This window comes from Pituophis catenifer, unplaced genomic scaffold (assembly GCF_029215685.1).
Source record: "Pituophis catenifer annectens isolate HBS135680 unplaced genomic scaffold, rPitCat1.0.hap2 SCAF_14, whole genome shotgun sequence".
In the NCBI taxonomy this organism is placed as follows: Eukaryota; Metazoa; Chordata; class Lepidosauria; order Squamata; family Colubridae; genus Pituophis; species Pituophis catenifer.
In genome coordinates this window covers 14998702-15016774 of record NW_027256894.1, presented here as the reverse complement: position 1 = coordinate 15016774, position 18073 = coordinate 14998702, and the positions used below count along the sequence as shown (strand labels likewise).

The following is an 18073-nucleotide window of genomic DNA, read 5'->3' as shown; positions in this document are numbered from 1 at the left end:
GTCATGGTTGTCACAAAGGTGCTTTGTCAAGAGGCAACTGGACTTCCTGGTTTTCTTCTTTGAAGACATTTTGCATCTCATCCAAGCAACTTCTTCAGCTCTGGAAGAGAAGCGAAACGTCTCGCAAGAAAAAAACCCCCAGAAAGTCCAGTTGCCTCTTGAAAAAAACACCTTTGGAACTGGCCAACACTTACTTTTAGCAATGAAGAGGCAAACCAACAATATGGTAGACAGCCATGTCTGTCCCTCCCTGCCCGACCTACTGGGAAATGATGCACCATCTGCATATGCAGACAATTTCAATGTTATTGGGGAAGGATATTAAAAGAATAGTGACGCCTGTAAAAATGTGAAAAAGTCCCCAAGATTTATTTCCCAGAAAGTGGAAACTGGAAGAACAGGCGACTCCCACAGAGCAGAGGTGATATTTGACCAGTTTGGACCGGTTTGGTCAAACCTGTAGCGGCAATTTGAATTGGTTCGCCAAACCGGTAAATACCACTGCTGGTTGGCCCCGCCCAGTCACCGCTTGCCCCGCCCACCCCAGCCCTATATATGTTGCCTTCTCCGTGCGGCCCAGCTAATCACCTTGCCAGTTGCCTCTGCACTTCGTCCGCTCTGCTCAGCTCACCAAAGTTAAGCATTCTGCCCGCTCGCCCTTCACCTTGGGTCAGGGGCTGGGGCACAGGGACGCGCCATTCCCCGAAGCCCAAGCCTCCGCCCGCTCACCTCCCGCTTGCGCTCGCTGTTAAATTAAGATTCATTTACCAACTGTCTTGCTTAGCAACCGAAAATTCTGTCTCGATTGTGGTTGTAAATCGAGGACTGTCTATACACACACACCTACGCAAAGTGCAATCCAAATTGTAATATCAGCTTCGAAAGCCAAAATGTAGAAGCAACACTCTGCTTCCTCTGCTTTTTTCTTTTTCCTCGTTCCTTCTCTTTAAGTAAGAAATGAGCCAAAAATATAGGCTGGACATTAATCTTAATAGTGTGTTTTAGAAAGGTTGCTCTGTTTCCCTGCTCCGTTCCTAAATGCTTCCGACATAAGGTTGCTTAGCCATTGTCAACTCCCATTTGGCTTCTTCCGCTGGCTTATAAATGACTTGAATATTTTCTGGAGACAATCGTTTTCAAAAGAAAACCAAGAGAGGGGAGGGGTAAACGAGCAGCCATCCGTCATTCAGCGGATTATTTGTTCAAAACAGCCTTCGATTCGCTGCCATGGAGCCTGAAGGGATTTCGCAAGCCATGTGCGTCCCATAAAATGCAGCTGGGTTGAAATAAATGGTCGAAATGTTCAGTATTTACCTTTTAGCATTGGAACTTCTTTTTTACGTGTTCAACGGATTTGGTGCGGGACGTTAAAATTATTATAATACTCCATTTTTTTTTCTTCCTGGGGTTTGCATTCCTCTGCGTGATGATACTTTATATTCGAGGAAAGATGCTTCGTTATAAACCTTTGATTTGTAGCCCTGCAGGTTTTTTCACCTTGGCTGATGTTTGCTTGCTTTGTCTCCATGTTGCAGTTTGGGGGGTGTGGTGTGTCTTTTCGTTTGCTTGCTTAAAAACCAACACACACACCTACACACATCACCTTTAGCCTGGCTAGGTGGCTCAGTGGCTAAGACGCTGAGCTTGTCGATCAGAAAGATCAGCAGTTCAGCGGTTCGAATACCTAGTATAGGTCTCCTACAGGGGTGGGTTCTAATTTTTTTTTACTGCCAGTTCTGTGGGTGTGGCTTATTTTGTGGGCATGGCTTGGGGGGGTAATGTGCCTGGGTGGGCGTGGCCAACTTTTTTTTTTCTTTACTTTTAAAAGCATTATTTCTACAACCTTAAGAGGTTGCAGGAAAAAAAATGCTTTTAGAAGCTTCTGACGATCAGGCAAATCTGCTGGGATCGCCAGAGGCTTTTAAAGGGATTTTTTTCCCTTCGGCTGAAGAGGTTGCAGAAAAAATGTTTTCAGAAGCCTCTGAAGATCCCAGCTGAGCCACGCGATCATCAGAGGATTTTTTTTTAATCTTTTAAAAGCATTTTTTTCAGCTGAAGAAGTTGTAGAAAAAATGCTTTTAAAAGTTAAAAAAAAAAAGCCTCTGATGAGGTGGGCAGGGTAAGTGAGCAGGTGACCAGGCCAGCCAATGTTATTACCGGTTCTCCAAACTACTAAATTTTTTTACTACCGGTTCTTGCGAACCGGTGCGAACCAGGAGCAACCCACCACTGATCTCCTACGTGAGTAGGGGGTTGGACTAGATGACCTCCAAGGTGCCTTCCAACTCTGTTATTGTTACTTTACAAAGAAGCCTGCCCTTCCCTAGGAATGAGCTTCTCTTCCTTCCTCTGCCTCCTTAATTGTAATCTGAGGAAACCACACAGAGCTTCGTAGGATTCTTATGCAGATCCCTTGCACCCGCCTAGCGTCTTTCTTTCTTGAGAATTGTGTTTTCTTTGTCTTCTCCTCCTCTTGCTGAGTGTGGAGGAGCCAGGCTAAAAATATTTGTGGTTTTGCAGGGCTGGGCCGAGTGGTGGGTTTGGCTCTCCTCTTTAGTGATTGTGGCTTCCAGTTTTAATTACTTTTGGTGTTGCCTGAAGCCACAGGAAAATCTGCCAATGATACATTTCTGTGAGCTACCTCAGTATATACAGCATGGTAAGCTGCATGCAAATTTTAGACGGCGTGCTATGGAAGAGGTTCAGAGAAAAATCTACTTCTGGACATCCCCCTTCCTTCCTTCCTTCCTTCTTTCCTTCCTTCCTTCCTTCCTTCCTTCCTTCCTTCCTTCCTTCCTTCCTTCCTTCCTTCCTTTTCCTTCCTTCCTTCCTTCCTTCCTTCCTTCCTTCCTTCCTTCCTTCCTTCCTTCCTTCCTTCCTTCCTTCCTTCTGCAAGTTCTGCGTTATTAGGATTGAAGCTTGCAGTAGATTTTATTTAGGACCTGCCCAGAGATTCAACCTCCAAACCACAGAGAGGAAGTTCAGGAAAATGATGTGTCTGTTTCTTTAATGTAGATAGATTTTGATATGAGATGAACTCAGATAACACATAACAGATTAACAGAGTTGGAAGGGACCTTGTAGGTTATCTAGTCCAACCCCCTGCCCAAGCAGGAGACCCTACACCATTTCTGACAGATGTCAGTCCAGTATCTTCTTGAAAGCTTCCAGTGATGAGGCAACTTCTATTCCATGGGTTGATTGTTTTCACTGTCAGAAAATTTCTCCTTATTTCCAGGTTGAATCTCTCCTTGATCATTTTCCATCCATTATTCTTTGTCTGGCCTTCGGGTGCTTTGGAAAATAGCTTGACCCCCCTCTTCTCTGTGGCAGCCCCTCAAATATTGGAAGATGTCTTCCCTGGTCCTTCTCTTCACTAGACTAGCCATGCCCAGTTCCTGCAACCATTCATCGTATGTTTTAGCCTCCAGCCCCCTAATCATCTTGGTTGCTCTTCTCTGCACTCTTTCTAGAGTCTCAACATCTTTTCTATAGTGTGATGACCAAAACTGGATGCCGTAGGTGTGTTTTTACTAAGGCTTTATAGAGTGGTAGTAGTACCTCACTTGATCTTGATTGTATCCCTCTGTAAATGCAATTTAGGATTGTATTGGCTTTTTTGGCTGCTGCTGTACATTGTTATCTTATCTGTGAAACTGATAGTCAAAGTAACCTCCTGTGTTTGCATAAAGGCTAATTAAGAGTTTAGTCTATATAACTAGGAATAATGAGGTTTTGAGAGGGAAGAGAAAAATAAGTCAATTCAGGTAGTCCTCAACTTACAACCACAACTGAGCCCAAGATTCACGTTGTTAAATGAGAAACTTGCTCATTTAAAGTGAGTTTGTCCCAATTTACGACCTTTCTTGCCAAAATTGTTAAGCGAATCAGCGCAGTGGATACGTTAGTAACCCGTATGTTGTGTGAATCTGTCTTCCCTAACCGTGTTACTAACTGAACAACTGCAGTGATTTCACTTAACAAACGTGGCAAGAAAAGTGGGACCAACTCACTTAGAAAGTTTCTCACTTAACAACATGGATTTTTGGGCTCCATTGTGGTCATAAGTTGAGGACTACCTGCATAACCACCCACGTTTAAAAACCTGGATCCTTGGTGACGGAAAAGTGACGGAATTGCGTCTCTCCAAAGCGCCGGGTTCCACCGCTGAGAGGGTTACAAAGAGTTGATGTGCATTCCGATGGTTCAGTTGTCATCGTGGGGGAATCAAAGCAGGTGGGAATGTGCCTTGTTGATGGGAAGGGAGCATGTAACCGAAAAGGGAAGCAGCTGCTGTGATCACATGGCTCTGTAAATGTATTACGTGGTTGTGGATGGTATGCCACTCGGTTTGCCGGTGTCGTAAGAGATGGTTAGTGAAAACGACAAATGGAGGAGGCGTGAGGCGTTGCAAGGAGAAATGGGTGACTGAATAATTAGGCCGAGCTGATCCTCCGATGTGGCCTGTTCTCACCCCATTCTAGGTTATCAGCTGAACTCTGCAGAATGCGTGGACATCCGTTCCAAGCGGGTGGTATCAGATCAGTATTGCCATTATTATCCTGAAAACAAGAAACCCAAACCGAAGCTGAAAGAATGCAACATGGATCCCTGCCCTTCAAGGTTTGTATGCCAGTGTATAAATAATGGGTGGTTGGCATTTTAGTTTCCAAGTCCTTGCTAATTCCTTTTTATTTATAACTATCCGGGGGCCCGTCACTCACAAAGGCAGTGATGGGCTGAGCTCTCAATATATGTAGGGAATATATCTCTACGCTACTCTACATTACAGTACACTACTCTACGCTATGCTATGCTACCCTACATTAGTCTCCTCACCTTTCCCTCTCCCTCTCCCTCTCCCTCTCCCTCTCCCTCTCCCTCTCCTCTCCTTTTTCCTCTCCTTCTCCTTCTCTTTCTCCCTCTCTCTCTGCCTCTCCTTTTTCGTCTCCCTTCTCCTTCTCCTTCTCTTTCTCCCTCTCCCTCTTCTTCTGCCTCTTCTTCTCCCTCTGCCTCTCGTTTTTCCTCTCCTCCTTCTCTTTCTCCTTCTCCTTCTTCCTCTGCCTCTCCTTTTTTCTCTCCTTCTCCTTCTCTTTCTCCCTCTCCCTCTCCTTTTTCCTCTCCTTCTCCTTCTCTGTCTCCCTCTCCTTCTCTTTCTCCCTCTCCCTCTGCCTCTCCTTTTCATCTCCCTTCTCCTTCTCTTTCTCCCTCTCCCTCTCCTTCTGCCTCTCCTTCTCCCTCTGCCTCTCGTTTTTCCTCTCCTCCTTCTCCTTCTCCCTCTGCCTCTCCTTTTTTCTCTCCTTCTCCTTCTCTTTCTCCCTTTCCCTCTGCCTCTCCTTTTTCATCTCCCTTCTCCTTCTCTTTCTCCCTCTCCTTCTGCCTCTTCTTCTCCCTCTGCCTCTCGTTTTTCCTCTCCTTCTCCTCTCTTTCTCCCTCTCCTTTTTCCTCTCCTTCTTCTCCTCGTTCTCCTCTCCCTCTGCCTCTCCTTTTTCTTCTCCTTTTCCTCCTCTTTCTCTTTCTCTCTCCTGCCTCTCCCTCTCCACTCCTCTCCTCCCCTCCCTACTCCACTCCACTCCACTCCATTCCATTCCACTCCACTCCACTCCACTCCACTCTTCTTTACTCTTCTTTTTTAAAATATAGAAATGAATTGACACCTGGTGTTCTTATATTTACGTACTCCTATCCTTGAGTGACTTCTTTTTAAATCTGTTTCTGTGGGGTTGCTCTAAACCTAAACACCAATTGGTCTGAAGTGAAGATTCTTCCCGGAGAACTTCAAGGATAAAATTCTGACTTCTCAAACGGGAAGATGCAGGGAGGATTATTAAAAACGTCATTAGGTGGGGATGGTGTCTATCAGAATGAGGTTCCAACATGATATGATCTTGGTTCAGGGGGAAATGATGGTGTGGGAAAATGTTTCGAGGTCACCGTCTCCTGAATTGTGGGCAATGCCTGAGGATTCTGGTACATTTTGACCTCCATGGATGTTGCTGAGGTAAGAGAGGTCATCACTACAAGGAGCTATCCTCCCAGCCCTCATTCTCCCACCTTCAGAGTCCAGAAGAACAATGAATGAATCCAAGATGCTAAAACTCTTCACCGTCACCATCACTTGTCCTTCCTCTTCAAGACATTCTGATTTTTCCCAGCTTGTTCATTGGGAATGATTGACCTACTGGATGCCAAGTGATCACATGACTTCCTTTCCTTTTGGATCAATCTCTGAAAGCTTCCATCTATTATAAGGGAAACGGACTCCAGTTCTGTGCAAGGCAAGACGCTTGTACCACATCTGGCTCCTGCCAAGTTCCTAAAGCAGCTGCAGTGTACATATTGAGTTGCACAATGACATTTAAGGCTGCTGGCTGTTGGACCGTCTGGTGCTGTTTCCTGGCTCTGCAAAAGTATCTTAAAATAACATTCAATATCTAGCCCAAAACCTTAAATGCCAGCTGGCAGTGTCGCTGATATATCCAATAAATAAAAGGGGAAACCCTTAAAGGGTGGGTTTTATTTCCTATAATTAAATTGTCCTTTTCTTCTAATCCCAGTTCAATAAAATCATTCGGTTGTGAGATCTCAAAAGCTCGGCTGTGCAGAGGTTCCCAGATCCTTCCGGCAGATCCATCCTCGTAAAGCTGGAATTCAGGGCATAAATGGTTACACAAACTTTCAGGAGGATCCAATCTCAGTTGGTCACTGGGACCAAAACTTTATTCTTCTTCCAAGCTTCCGGACTCATGCTGGAGCCCATCCTCAGAGAACTGCTCTCTCCCCATAATATATGCATTGGGCTGTTTTACACATTGTATTCATACGGTGCCTGGTTGTGTGTGGCTTTTCGTTGTTAAATAGAGTGTCCATGGCCAGGTTGATGGCCACACACAACGAGACACCATATAAATACAACACATAGAACAGTGGGTGAAGATTCCCTCTCCGAGCTTGTGGGTTGGTTTCAAATCATTTCATTACCAGGCTAGGTAATATCTTCAGCGGAGTTTAGAGGATGTCAGCGTAAGTGTCCTTCTGTACCCTTATTTGACACACCCACACCTGACCCATCACAAGACCTATTGAACACACAAAGCCCTTATAAACAGAAGAACATGGACACCAGGGGTGAAATCCAGCAAGTTCTGACAGGTTCTGGAGAACCGGTAGTGGAAATTTTGAGCAGTTTGGAGAACCAGCAAATATCACCTCTGGCTGGCCCCAGAGTGGGGTGGGAATGGAGATTTTGCAATATCCTTCCCCTGGAGTGGGGTGGGAATGGAGATTTTGCAGTGTCCTTCCCCTGCCATGCTCACCAAGCCATGCCCACCACGACACACCCACAGAACCGGTAGTAAAAAAATTCAGATTTCACCACTGATGGACACTGACATCCCTAAACTCCACTGAAGATGTTACCTAGCCCAATAATGAAACTTTCAGAAACTTTTGGAAACCAACCAGGCTCAAAGAATGAATCTTCACCCTCATCCTACACTTGAGCTACAGATATTTGCCAATATTGCAAACATAGAACAACCTAGTCCATAGAACATTCTGGAGGATGGGCTCCAGTAAGAGCCCGAAAGCTTGGAAGAAGAATGAAGCTTTGGTCCCGGTAACAAACTCAGATTGGATCCTGCAACATTACCCTGGGACACATATATTTGCCTTCCTTCACGAGAGAGACAGGCAGGCAGCGCTTCGAACAGTTAAACTTTCTGGAGCTTCCCATGAGTTTTATTAAAGGGTGAGGAAGTGTGTAATACGAGGACTTGCCATTAAATATTGAGAATTCTATCAATGAAGGTGCTAAAATTCTTGTGGGGGGGGAGCTGTGAATGTTCTACTTCGTTTCCTATTACTTCTTCTTGTAGTTATTCGGACCAGACTCAAGTCTGAGGGTTGGAATGCCCAGCCTCCAAGACTTGTGGGACTTCTCCTTCAGTTGAAGTCCTCTGGGCTCAGTTGCTGGAGGTGGGCCAGAACATTTGAGATGGAATCCATGGAGAAGCAGAGATAGAGCCTGCTGTTTTCCTAATCATACCAGGGCAAAGTGCTGGGCTTGGCCATTTTAATCCCTGGCCCTTCCGGAACAAAGTTTTTTGCATATCGCAGTCCCTTTCTGTGCCTCGAGAAGACTCTGAAGCTTGTTACGTTCACAATCCTAGATAGCACACTAATCCCTGAAGGAGCAGTATTAATTTACACAGTTCCATCAATATACAAGGCACTCTAAAAGGGAACGAAAAAGACGTGTGCCAGCCCTTGGAGGCTAAAAACAGAAATTAAGAAGCAGGAAGGGAAACAGGAAAAGAATTGGCAATTGCATTTCAATTAAACACCCTTTTGCAAAGAATGTTTCCAAGCAGATCCTTTGAAACAAGGTCGGAGGAGAAGAATGTCCAGGTTGAAGATACATACCCTCTACTTGAAAGTCTCCTGCTTCCAGGCAGGTATTTTATACACGTAGAGAAGATGACCTTGAAGAAGAAATCAAAGAGGCCTTAGGAAAGCACCAGGTGCAGAAGAAACAAGTCCAGAGAGGCAGGAGAGGCTCAGATTAACCCCCCACAAAGACCACTGACTCCCTAGAATATAAGAATATTAAGAAGAGCCGCATTGGCGCAGTGGTTAGAGTGCAGTACTGCAGGCCAGTTCTGCTGATTGCAGGCTGCCAGCACTTTGGCAGTTCGAATCTCAGCAGGCTCAAGGTTTGACTCAGCCTTCCATCCTTCTGAGGTCGGTAAAATGAGGACCGAGATTGTTGGGGGCAAATATGCTGATTTTGTAAACCACTTAGAGGGGGATGTAAACAGTGGTGGTTTTCTATCGGTTCGAACTGGTAGTGGTGGTGGCGGGAGGCTCCGCCCACCCACCCGGATGTCATCACAGACGCTCTGCGCATGCGCAGAAGCGCTGCGCGCAACCGAAGCAAAGCTTACAGTTCCGAACCGGTAGCGAAGGATAGTGGAACCCACTACTGGCTTTAAAGCACTGTGAAGCGGTATATAAGTCTAAGTGCTATTGCTATTGCTATATAAGAAGAAGGTGGAAAGGAAAATTCAGACATCCCGATTTCGTTCCCGTCTTCCTACGGAGTTTCTTTCCTGATTTGGTCTACCTCAAAAGGCTGACGGTAAATAAGGTTGGGGGAGAAAATTCTACAGGTTGAAGGCACTTGTAAGCCTCCTGCATTTTTTCCCCCATTTCACATCTTTTCTGTGTTGTAGAAAAGAGCGAATAGTAGTGGAATGATCTTACCTTCATAGTATCTAGATAGTATCTAGTGTCAGGGTTCCAAGTAACACCCCCAATGAAAGAAGACTCCGAGGCTTGAGTTTCCCCAATGTTCCTTTTTATTGAAGATGGCATATTGGCACATCTGGGAAAACCCGAATCTGAAAGCTTCCAAGTTTTCCCCACCCAAGTGAAAGTTCAAGTCCCTGCCCAGCACCCACACGTCCATCACATGGTCCAATCATCCACCGTCCAAACTGGAGACACCTCCCAGTCATCCAACTCCAAGTGCCAGGGCAATGCTTCCTTGACTCTCTGAGAAAGGAATGTTATTTTGACTACATATCACCCATACTCTATGCAATTCCATTTTCCCACAGAAGAAGATGTGACAGACCTGAAGGCCCAAATATAAAAGATGGCTTCCAGGTCTGACAGGCCGCCCCTCCCCCCCATCAGAAAAGCGTGTCCTGGAACGAGAGTAACACGGGGTTAAAATCAATCACTTAACTACTCCTACCCCCTCCCACAGGGGGACCCTTTGGCTTATCATGTATCTTTCACCTGGAAGCCTATTTCATTCCACTAGAATTTTGGAATGACAGTAATATTTGTGGGAAAACCTGATTTCTGAGGAGGGATTGGAAGTATGAAAAGGCTTTACAGTGGTGTCGGGAAGCAGCTCCTTCTATAAGAGGCGATGAAGACCCTAACTTCAGATGGTTAATATCCAGGATTCTGGATGTATGTTTTTTCTCTGCTGTAGCTCCACAATCCCAGCTAATAACAGAGGAAACTATAAATGTGTTCTATTCAGGCATGGTGAGTTAATTGTGGATGTCATAACCTCTAAAGTAACATCAGTTTTCAGACCTCTCCCCCACCCACCCACCCCACCAACTCTTCTCGGGGACTAGGAAAATTACCGCTGCAGTAATTTTGTGTTTTTACAAAAAGTCTCGGAATTATATTCCTCTTTGTTAGCTAACGGGTTTCCTTACTTACCTCCTTGGGAAAATTAAGTTGCAACAATTAAGGTAAGGACAGCCAAAGAGGAGAACACCCACCGTAGCACTGAGTTGTCCTCCTACGTTTGGTGTGTGTTTTATTTATAAAGGAATGTATCAAATGGAAAATTGTCATCCGGCATCTGGCAAATAACTTTGTAAATGCCTCTGCTTTATTCACAGTGATGGATTTAAGGAAATCATGCCCTATGATCATTTCCAGCCACTTCCCCGGTATGTATGACGCTTAGAAGATACAGGTTATTAGCATTGCATTGATAGCCTCACTGCAGCGCACTTAGTTTATAATTTCATACGTACAATCTCCTGCTTGCTCAAGACGAAGACAAGGAATTTATTGTTGCCATAGATGGTAATGTCTGGATTTGACCGTCTATGACATTTGGTTGTTGAGATAAAGTCACTCTTGAGTACAGGGCATTTAATACATTAATCCACTTGCCTACTTAAGTGCAGGTATTCCATTAGCAAGATATGCCCAAGATAATAATGGTTGAGTACAATGTGGAAGTCGGCTAAATAAAGACAACTCCCCAAAGGTATTAATGAATCTTGACTGAATCCTGAATTTGGTAAAATTTCAATGGGATAAAAGCTGGGGATAATTGATAGATTTCTATTTTTGGAAAGAGATAACCTATTGCATTGTCAATGGCTATCTCATTGTCAATTTTGTGATCTGGGTGGGATTTCCTGCCCCCCCTTTTTTTAAAAAAAAAACTGTGTTGCATAATAACCATGGCACAGAAGGTCTGTAAAAATTAGAATGAAATCGAATCCTTATTTCTATTTACTTTTACTCAACAGTAAGTGAAGGAGGGAAGAAATTAGATCAGGAGTAATGTCCTCATGATTTCCCCATGGCTAGAAAAAAATCGCCACTCCTTCAAAGTTAGAATAGAATAACAGAGTTGGAAGGGACCTTGGAGGTCTTCTAGTCCAACCCCCTGCTTAGGCAGGAAACCCTACACCACTTCAGACCAAATGGTTATCCAACATCTTCTTTAAAACTTCCAGTGTTGGAGCATTCACAACTTCTGCAGGCAAGTTGTTCCACTGTTTAATTATTCTGTCAGGAAATTTCTCCTTAGTTCTAAGTTGCTTCTCTCCTTGATTAGTTTCCACCCATTGCTTCTTGTTCTGCCCTCAGATGCTTTGGAGAATAGCTTGACTCCCTCTTCTTTGTGGCAGCCCCTGAGATATTGGAACACTGCTATCATGTCTCCACTAGTCCTTCTCTTCATTAAACTAGACATACTCACTTCTTGCAACCTTTCTTCATATGTTTTAGCCTCCAGTCCCCTAATCGTCTTTGTTGCTCTTCTCTGCACTCTTTCTAGAGTCTCCACATCTTTTTTACATCGTGGCAACCAACACTTGGAATGCAGTATTCCAAGTGTGGCCTTACCAAGGCATTATAAAGTGATAGTAACACTTCACGTGATCTCGATTCTATCCCTCTGTTTATGCAGCCTAGAACTGTGTTGGCTTTTTTGGCAGCTGCTGCACATGGTTGGCTCATATTTAAATCATATTGCAGGAACCCATTTCTCCTTGACTTGATTTCATTTGTTCACTACTTATGAAAGCCACAGTAGGTTCCTCCCATCAGGTTCTCTGATACCTTCAGTTACTGTATTGCAGAATTCTTACCTGGCAGGTAGAAATTCCGGGGATAGAGCCAAAACGAAAGACGTTAGAGTTGGGTTAGAGTTGACTCCACCCTCTCCTCCCTTTCAGTTCTAAATACTGATAAATGGTAGAACCAGATGGAAGCTTCCTTTATGATCCAGTAGAGCGAGATGCAGACTTCATTAGCCAAATGAGGGACTTGGGATAAGAGGTGGAAGTCAGCTTATGCAGAGGGTCTAGAGAATGACCTCAGCCATAACTCAGGCTGCAAATGCATCACCGGAATGTTTAAACAGATGGAGAAAACTTGGAGGGGGGGAAAAAAATTCCCACGCTACATGTCCCTTCCCAGTTCTACATCCTTACACATACTGTATACACATACTCCTTTAAAGCCATTCCAAAAGATTTTACAGTTTAAAAACTTTCTGAAGCGCTAACCAGATCCCTTGACCTGTCCAGCTTCTGAAAACACATCTCAGGGACTGTTCCAGAAGCTCCCTTTGCCATCCCTGAAATATCCTCCCAGGAATATTGGGGTTTCGGGTTCAGTATTTTTTAACTGATGGAATCAAGAAATGCAGATGTAGAAACCTTGCGCTGTACACCCATCCAGACACTGCATTACGGCCTATTCAAATCTAATCACTGCATTTGACGGGTAAATTTTCTTTACTTCCCAGTCGTGATTTAAAACGTCTGAAATGTTTCTTTGTCTACGTGGCTGCAGACATATTGACTGCATCTAAGATCTCTACTATTTGGTTATGAACGTGCTACTAAAAAGCTATGTATTATTCATAATAATAATAATAATAATAATAATAATAATAATAATAATACTGTCGACTACTATTTGCACGTTCCCCGGCAGAAACCCTTAATACAGACTCCTGTCATGTTCCCAATTTCAGTTTCAATTTTCACCCGTTCTCACTGGTACAGATGCCTGCTTAGACGATCCTATCTTAAAGGATAGAGTGCCACCTGCTCTTTTAATGTCTTGCAGTGCCATTAGAATAGCAAGCTGGGAATTTAAAATTGATCTGGACATTGTGAGAACAACTTCTGAGCATTTTCTCCAATCCCAAAGCTAATCTGGGAGACCAGTACCGTATTTTTCGGAGTATAAGACACACCTTTCCCCCCGCTAAAAGGGGGTGAAAATTTAGGTGCGCTTTATACACCAAATGTAGCCCCGCCCACCCACTGGCCCCCACCCTTTAGCCTCTGCCTCCCAGTAGTTTACCTCCTTGCAGCAAGCAGCAAGAAGAAACAGCTCGTTTCAGCTTCAGCACAGCCTAATTAGCACAAGTTTATTGGATCGGCCTCCCGATTTGGTCCCTGTAGTGGCTCAGTGGCTAAGATGCTGAGCTTGTCAATCGAAAGGTCGGCAGTTCAGCGGTTCGAATCCCTAGTGCCGCATAACGGGGTGAGCTCCCATTACTTGTCTCAGCTTCTGCCAACCTAGCAGTTCGAAAGCACGTTAAAAATGCAAGTAGAAAAATAGGAACCACCTTTGGTGGGAAGGTAACAGCGTTCCATGCTCCTTTGGCGTTTAGTCATGCCGTCCACATGACCACGGAGAAGTCTTCGGACAGCGCTAGCTCTTCGGCTTTGAAACGGAGATGAGCACTGCCCCCTAGAGTCGAGAACGACTAGCATGTATGTGCAAGGGGAACCTTTAACTTTTATGGGTTCTTGCAACCTGCAGTTCTGCCCCAGGGTTTCTGCTGAGTTCATTTGGAATGTTCTACTCTAATGCGAAGCGACGCTTGTAGTGGAAAAACTTTAAAAATGAGCCTTTGGGGTCCTTTTTTTATATCTCATCAATCATTCCCACCATAGCTGAGCTAATGAAACGATAACAGCAGATGAGCATATTTATCAGGGGTGATGGCAAAACCATTAGCTTTAAGCTCTCACCCGTTGTCTGGTTTTGATCATGGAAGCTTGGTTGACATGTCAACACTCTAACGTGCTGCAGGTTTCATGTTCGGTTTGAGAATGATGTGATTAATTTATTCCAAGGTGGAGGGAGAGTTATATGAATCATTTCAGGCAGGGAACATTCTCGTCCTGCCTTTAACATTGTTGGGAGCGGTTATTGGAACGTACCTTGTGGATTTATAGGGTTTTTTTGTGCTCCATTTCTCCTGGGTTTGGACTTATTAAACTGAGCCATGATGGTGCAGTGGTTAGAACGCAGTATTGCAGGCTGACTCTGCCCACTGCCAGGAAAACTGAATTATGCTGTTAGGATTCAGTAGCAAGTCTTACTAACCCAAGGTTTTAAGTCTTAAGGGTGTACACTTTTTAACACAACCATTGTGTGTTCAAAATGCTCTAATTCGAATTGAAAATTAAGCATTTTGTCTCTAGAATAGACTGTTTGGACTATCAGGGAAATGCCTAAAATTTAAAAACAAGGTTTGTTTGTTTTTTTAGCTCAGGGTCCAGAATCATCAAAATAGCCTGTTTCAGCCCCTTTAGATTTGCAATTGGTTAAAACGGAAATATTTAAGTCTCAACGGCCAAGGGAGAATTTTCATGATCACTTGCATCTGAAAACCAGATAGAAATTCAATTTACTCTTCTTCTTGGGATGCTGTTATTTCATTCAAACAGCTGGGAGCACAATCCTTGGACCACTTGCTCCGTTTCGTGCGGAGGAGGAATTCAGAGGAGAAGTTTTGTCTGCGTGGAAGAGACCATGCATGGAGAGATATTGCAAGTAGACGAGTGGAAATGTATGTATGCTCCTAAGCCCAGAGTCATGCAAGCTTGCAACCTGTATGATTGCCCTAAATGGAAAGCTCTGGAATGGTCACAGGTAAGGAAGCAGAACATTTAAATTTCTTTTGAGGCAAAATACCCAAAACTTTCAAATGTACCCAATGGTTGAGATGATTGATGGCACGTTATATGAAAGCTTCCTTGCAGAGAAGCAGGGGTGGTATTAACTGGTATTAACCCTACCAGTTCGCAAATGTGAGCACCTGCCCACGCATGTGCCTGGTCTTCCACTCATGTGTCTTGCTGGGGCGCGCACTTTCTGCGCATCTGCCTGGCCTCAAAAACATGGCAAAATAGGATGACATAGAGCCCGGGCAGGTGTGCGGATGGGTGGGGGGCGGGGGGGGCGTTTCCCAATGATTTCCGCTACCAATTCAGGCGAACCGGACTGAACCAGCTGAATAACACCTCTGCAGAGAAGGTATATTTGGGTGTAACATAAGACAGGTAGTCTTTGACTTACGACCACTATTGAGCCCAACATTTCTGTTGCTAAGGGAGACGATCGATGATTAAGTGAGTTTTGTCTCATTTTATGACCATTCCTACCACAGTAGGCTGTATACTTTCTAAGGAAGCCTAGGTCCGAACATTAAAAATGAAAAGTACACAAAACAATAATGTCAGCGTTCCAGCGCTGACATATTGAAAGGAGAGGAGAAGCTTGAACTTTTGCCTACTTAATTCCTTTGAAGATTCTGTGTCCTCAGAGATGGGAAGAGTGGGGGGACATTCCTGTGATCTGACGGAGATGGGATGAGGAGAGTGGCTTGGAAGATAGCCAATGAGATGCAGAGAATTGGGGATCGGAAAGGGAGGGTTTGGGGGGACCAAAGGTCAGTGCTGACCGCGAAAGAGCCAGGGACAGATCACTATGCTCAATAAAGAGAAAATTTCCTCAAAGATCGGCAGTTTGGAAATTCATTTATTTTGAGATAGCATCGAAACCTGACAAATAAATAATGTAATACCTGTAATAATCAGAGATCCTGGAGCCATACAAAAGGTAATCACCAAATTTCTCAAGCTTGATACTACTGACTTTGCAAACAAAAACACTACTGCCTTGCTTAGAACTTCCTACATTTAGGATAATTTTTTTAAGGATAATTTTTTTAGGATAATTTATTATCCTAAAAAAAAAAATAGGATAATTTATTATCCTAAAAAAAAACCCTACATGCTGCAGTTATGCTTTCTTGATCCCTGCAATCTTAGTTAGAACCCAAACCATTTTAAAATACCCAGCTGTTGTAGGAGAAGAGCAGGCAGACCTGGGGTGGCGGTGGAGTTAAGTGCATCATCAGCCTAGAATTCTTACATTGCCACAAATGGTCCACTTCCCCTTGAACTCTGTTGATCCTTATCTGGCATCAGTTTAGTACTGAGCTTTAGTTGATTGTGTATAGGCTAAACTTTCCCAACTGCAACTTTATGTGTGGCCCTGATCCTTTGCTCCTAGCAACCGTTGCTGGGAATCTGGCAATCTTGATAGTGGTTGACCAAGTTAGGTCTTGCAGATGGAAGATTATAATTTCTTGATCAGAAAAATGGGGGGGGGGGGATTCTAACGACCAGATTTAGGAGTCCCAGACACCATGGATGGTACAAAGGGCAGCATAGCAATCATGTGACGTTTGTTTGCCACCTTAGTTTTTGACTGATCTGCCCCTTTCTACAGTGCACTGTGACCTGCGGCCGAGGGTTACGCTACCGAGTGGTTCTGTGTATTGATCATCGTGGAGAACATACCGGGGGTTGCAATCCTCAACTAAAACTCCACATAAAGGAAGAGTGTCTCGTACCAGTCCCTTGTTATAAACCCAAAGGTAACTGGATTAACATTATTTAATGACACTGATTGACTGTATCAAATGTATACAACTGCGAATAGGTAAAGAGAAAACAAAAACTCCATAATAGATTGTCACCGCTACAGTTAACTCCAACTCCAATCTGATCAAGGAATTGTGTCCTCTTTATGATGATGGCCTTTGAAATGAAGAGCTTTTCTCTTAAGTCAGTAACTGATACAACCTCATCCTTTTACACCTTTTCAATCAAGATCCCGTGAAGTGTTAATACCACTTTATAAGGCCTTGGTAAGGCCTCACTTGGAATAGCGCATTCAGTTTGGGTCGCCACAATGTAAAAAAGAAAGAATGCAGAGGAGAGTAACAAAGATGATTAGGGGATTGGAGGCTAAAAGATATGAAGAACGGTTGCAGGAACTGGGTATGTCTTGTTTAATGAAAAGAAGGACTAGGGGAGACATGATAGCAGTGTTCCAATATCTCAGGGGTTGCCCCAAAGAAGAGGGAGTCAAGCTATTCTCCAAAGCACCTGAGGGCAGGACAAGAAGCAATGGGTGGAAGCTAATCAAGGAGAGAAGCAACCTAGAACTAAGGAGAAATTTCCTGACAGAACAATTAGTGTCACAATCAGTAGAACAACTTGTCTCCAGAAGTTGTGAATGCTCCAACACTGGAAGTTTTGAAGAAGATGTTGGATAACCATTTGCCTGAAGTGGTGTAGGGTTTCCTACCTAAGCAGGGGGTTGGACTAGAAGACCTCCAAGGTCCCTTCCAACTCTGTTATTCTATTTCTATTTCTTTCTGTAGACATTGCAAGAGTCAACACTAGCCTTTTGTCCCTTGCATCATCTTTGTACTGTCTGAGGGTTGACCAATGTGCGTGCATTTCCTCTTCCAGAGAAAAACCCTGTTGAAGCCAGAGTGCCTTGGTTCAAGCAAGCCCATGAAATGGAAGAGACCAGGACCGTGTCTGAAGAACCCACGTGAGTTTGCTTTCTTTTTCTTTCTTTCTTTTTTTTTTTCTGATATGAAAACTAAACTCCTGATGCATTTTCCTGACTTGGTAAAGTTTGCTATTTCCTGCCAAATCATCTGGCGTTTGAATGTTCTTGAGGTGGGCCTGGTGTGGCAGCTCAAGTCTCAGATTCTTCCCAGCAGAATTAAGTTAATTAAGGCAAACAAAAACATGGCAGCCCAAATGTGTTTGAATTATTCGTTTCAAAAGGGTCACAATGGCTTCCCGACTATTCAAAGAATTTACATGCCAGAAAGCATTTTGCATGGGTGACTCGTGTTCCAGAATAGCTCTTGAGAGATTGAGAGGTGAACTTTGCATGGAGAGGGAAGAGCAGACAAGAATGATAGTGATGCCTCTATGGAAATCTCTGGTGATCCAAACCAATCATCCATCCATCCATCCATCCATCCATCCACCCACCCACCCACTCACTCACTCATTCATTCATTCATTCATTCATTCATTCATTCATTCATTCATTCATTTTCTCCCTTTCTCCCGCCTCTGGAAAGACTGGATTCAGAACTTCCATTAACTGTGTTTAG

General features: G+C 44.0%; 1 protein-coding gene across 1 annotated transcript in view; it reads left to right on the top strand.

Moving 5' to 3' along the window:
• ADAMTSL3 (ADAMTS like 3) overlaps nucleotides 1-18073 on the top strand; it is a 171168-nt gene that overhangs the window by 113271 nt on the left and 39824 nt on the right. Inside the window, 5 exon segments of the mRNA XM_070953816.1 lie at nucleotides 4485-4623; nucleotides 10431-10481; nucleotides 14529-14733; nucleotides 16378-16525; nucleotides 17409-17493. Coding sequence (XP_070809917.1) covers nucleotides 4485-4623; nucleotides 10431-10481; nucleotides 14529-14733; nucleotides 16378-16525; nucleotides 17409-17493 — 628 coding nt within the window.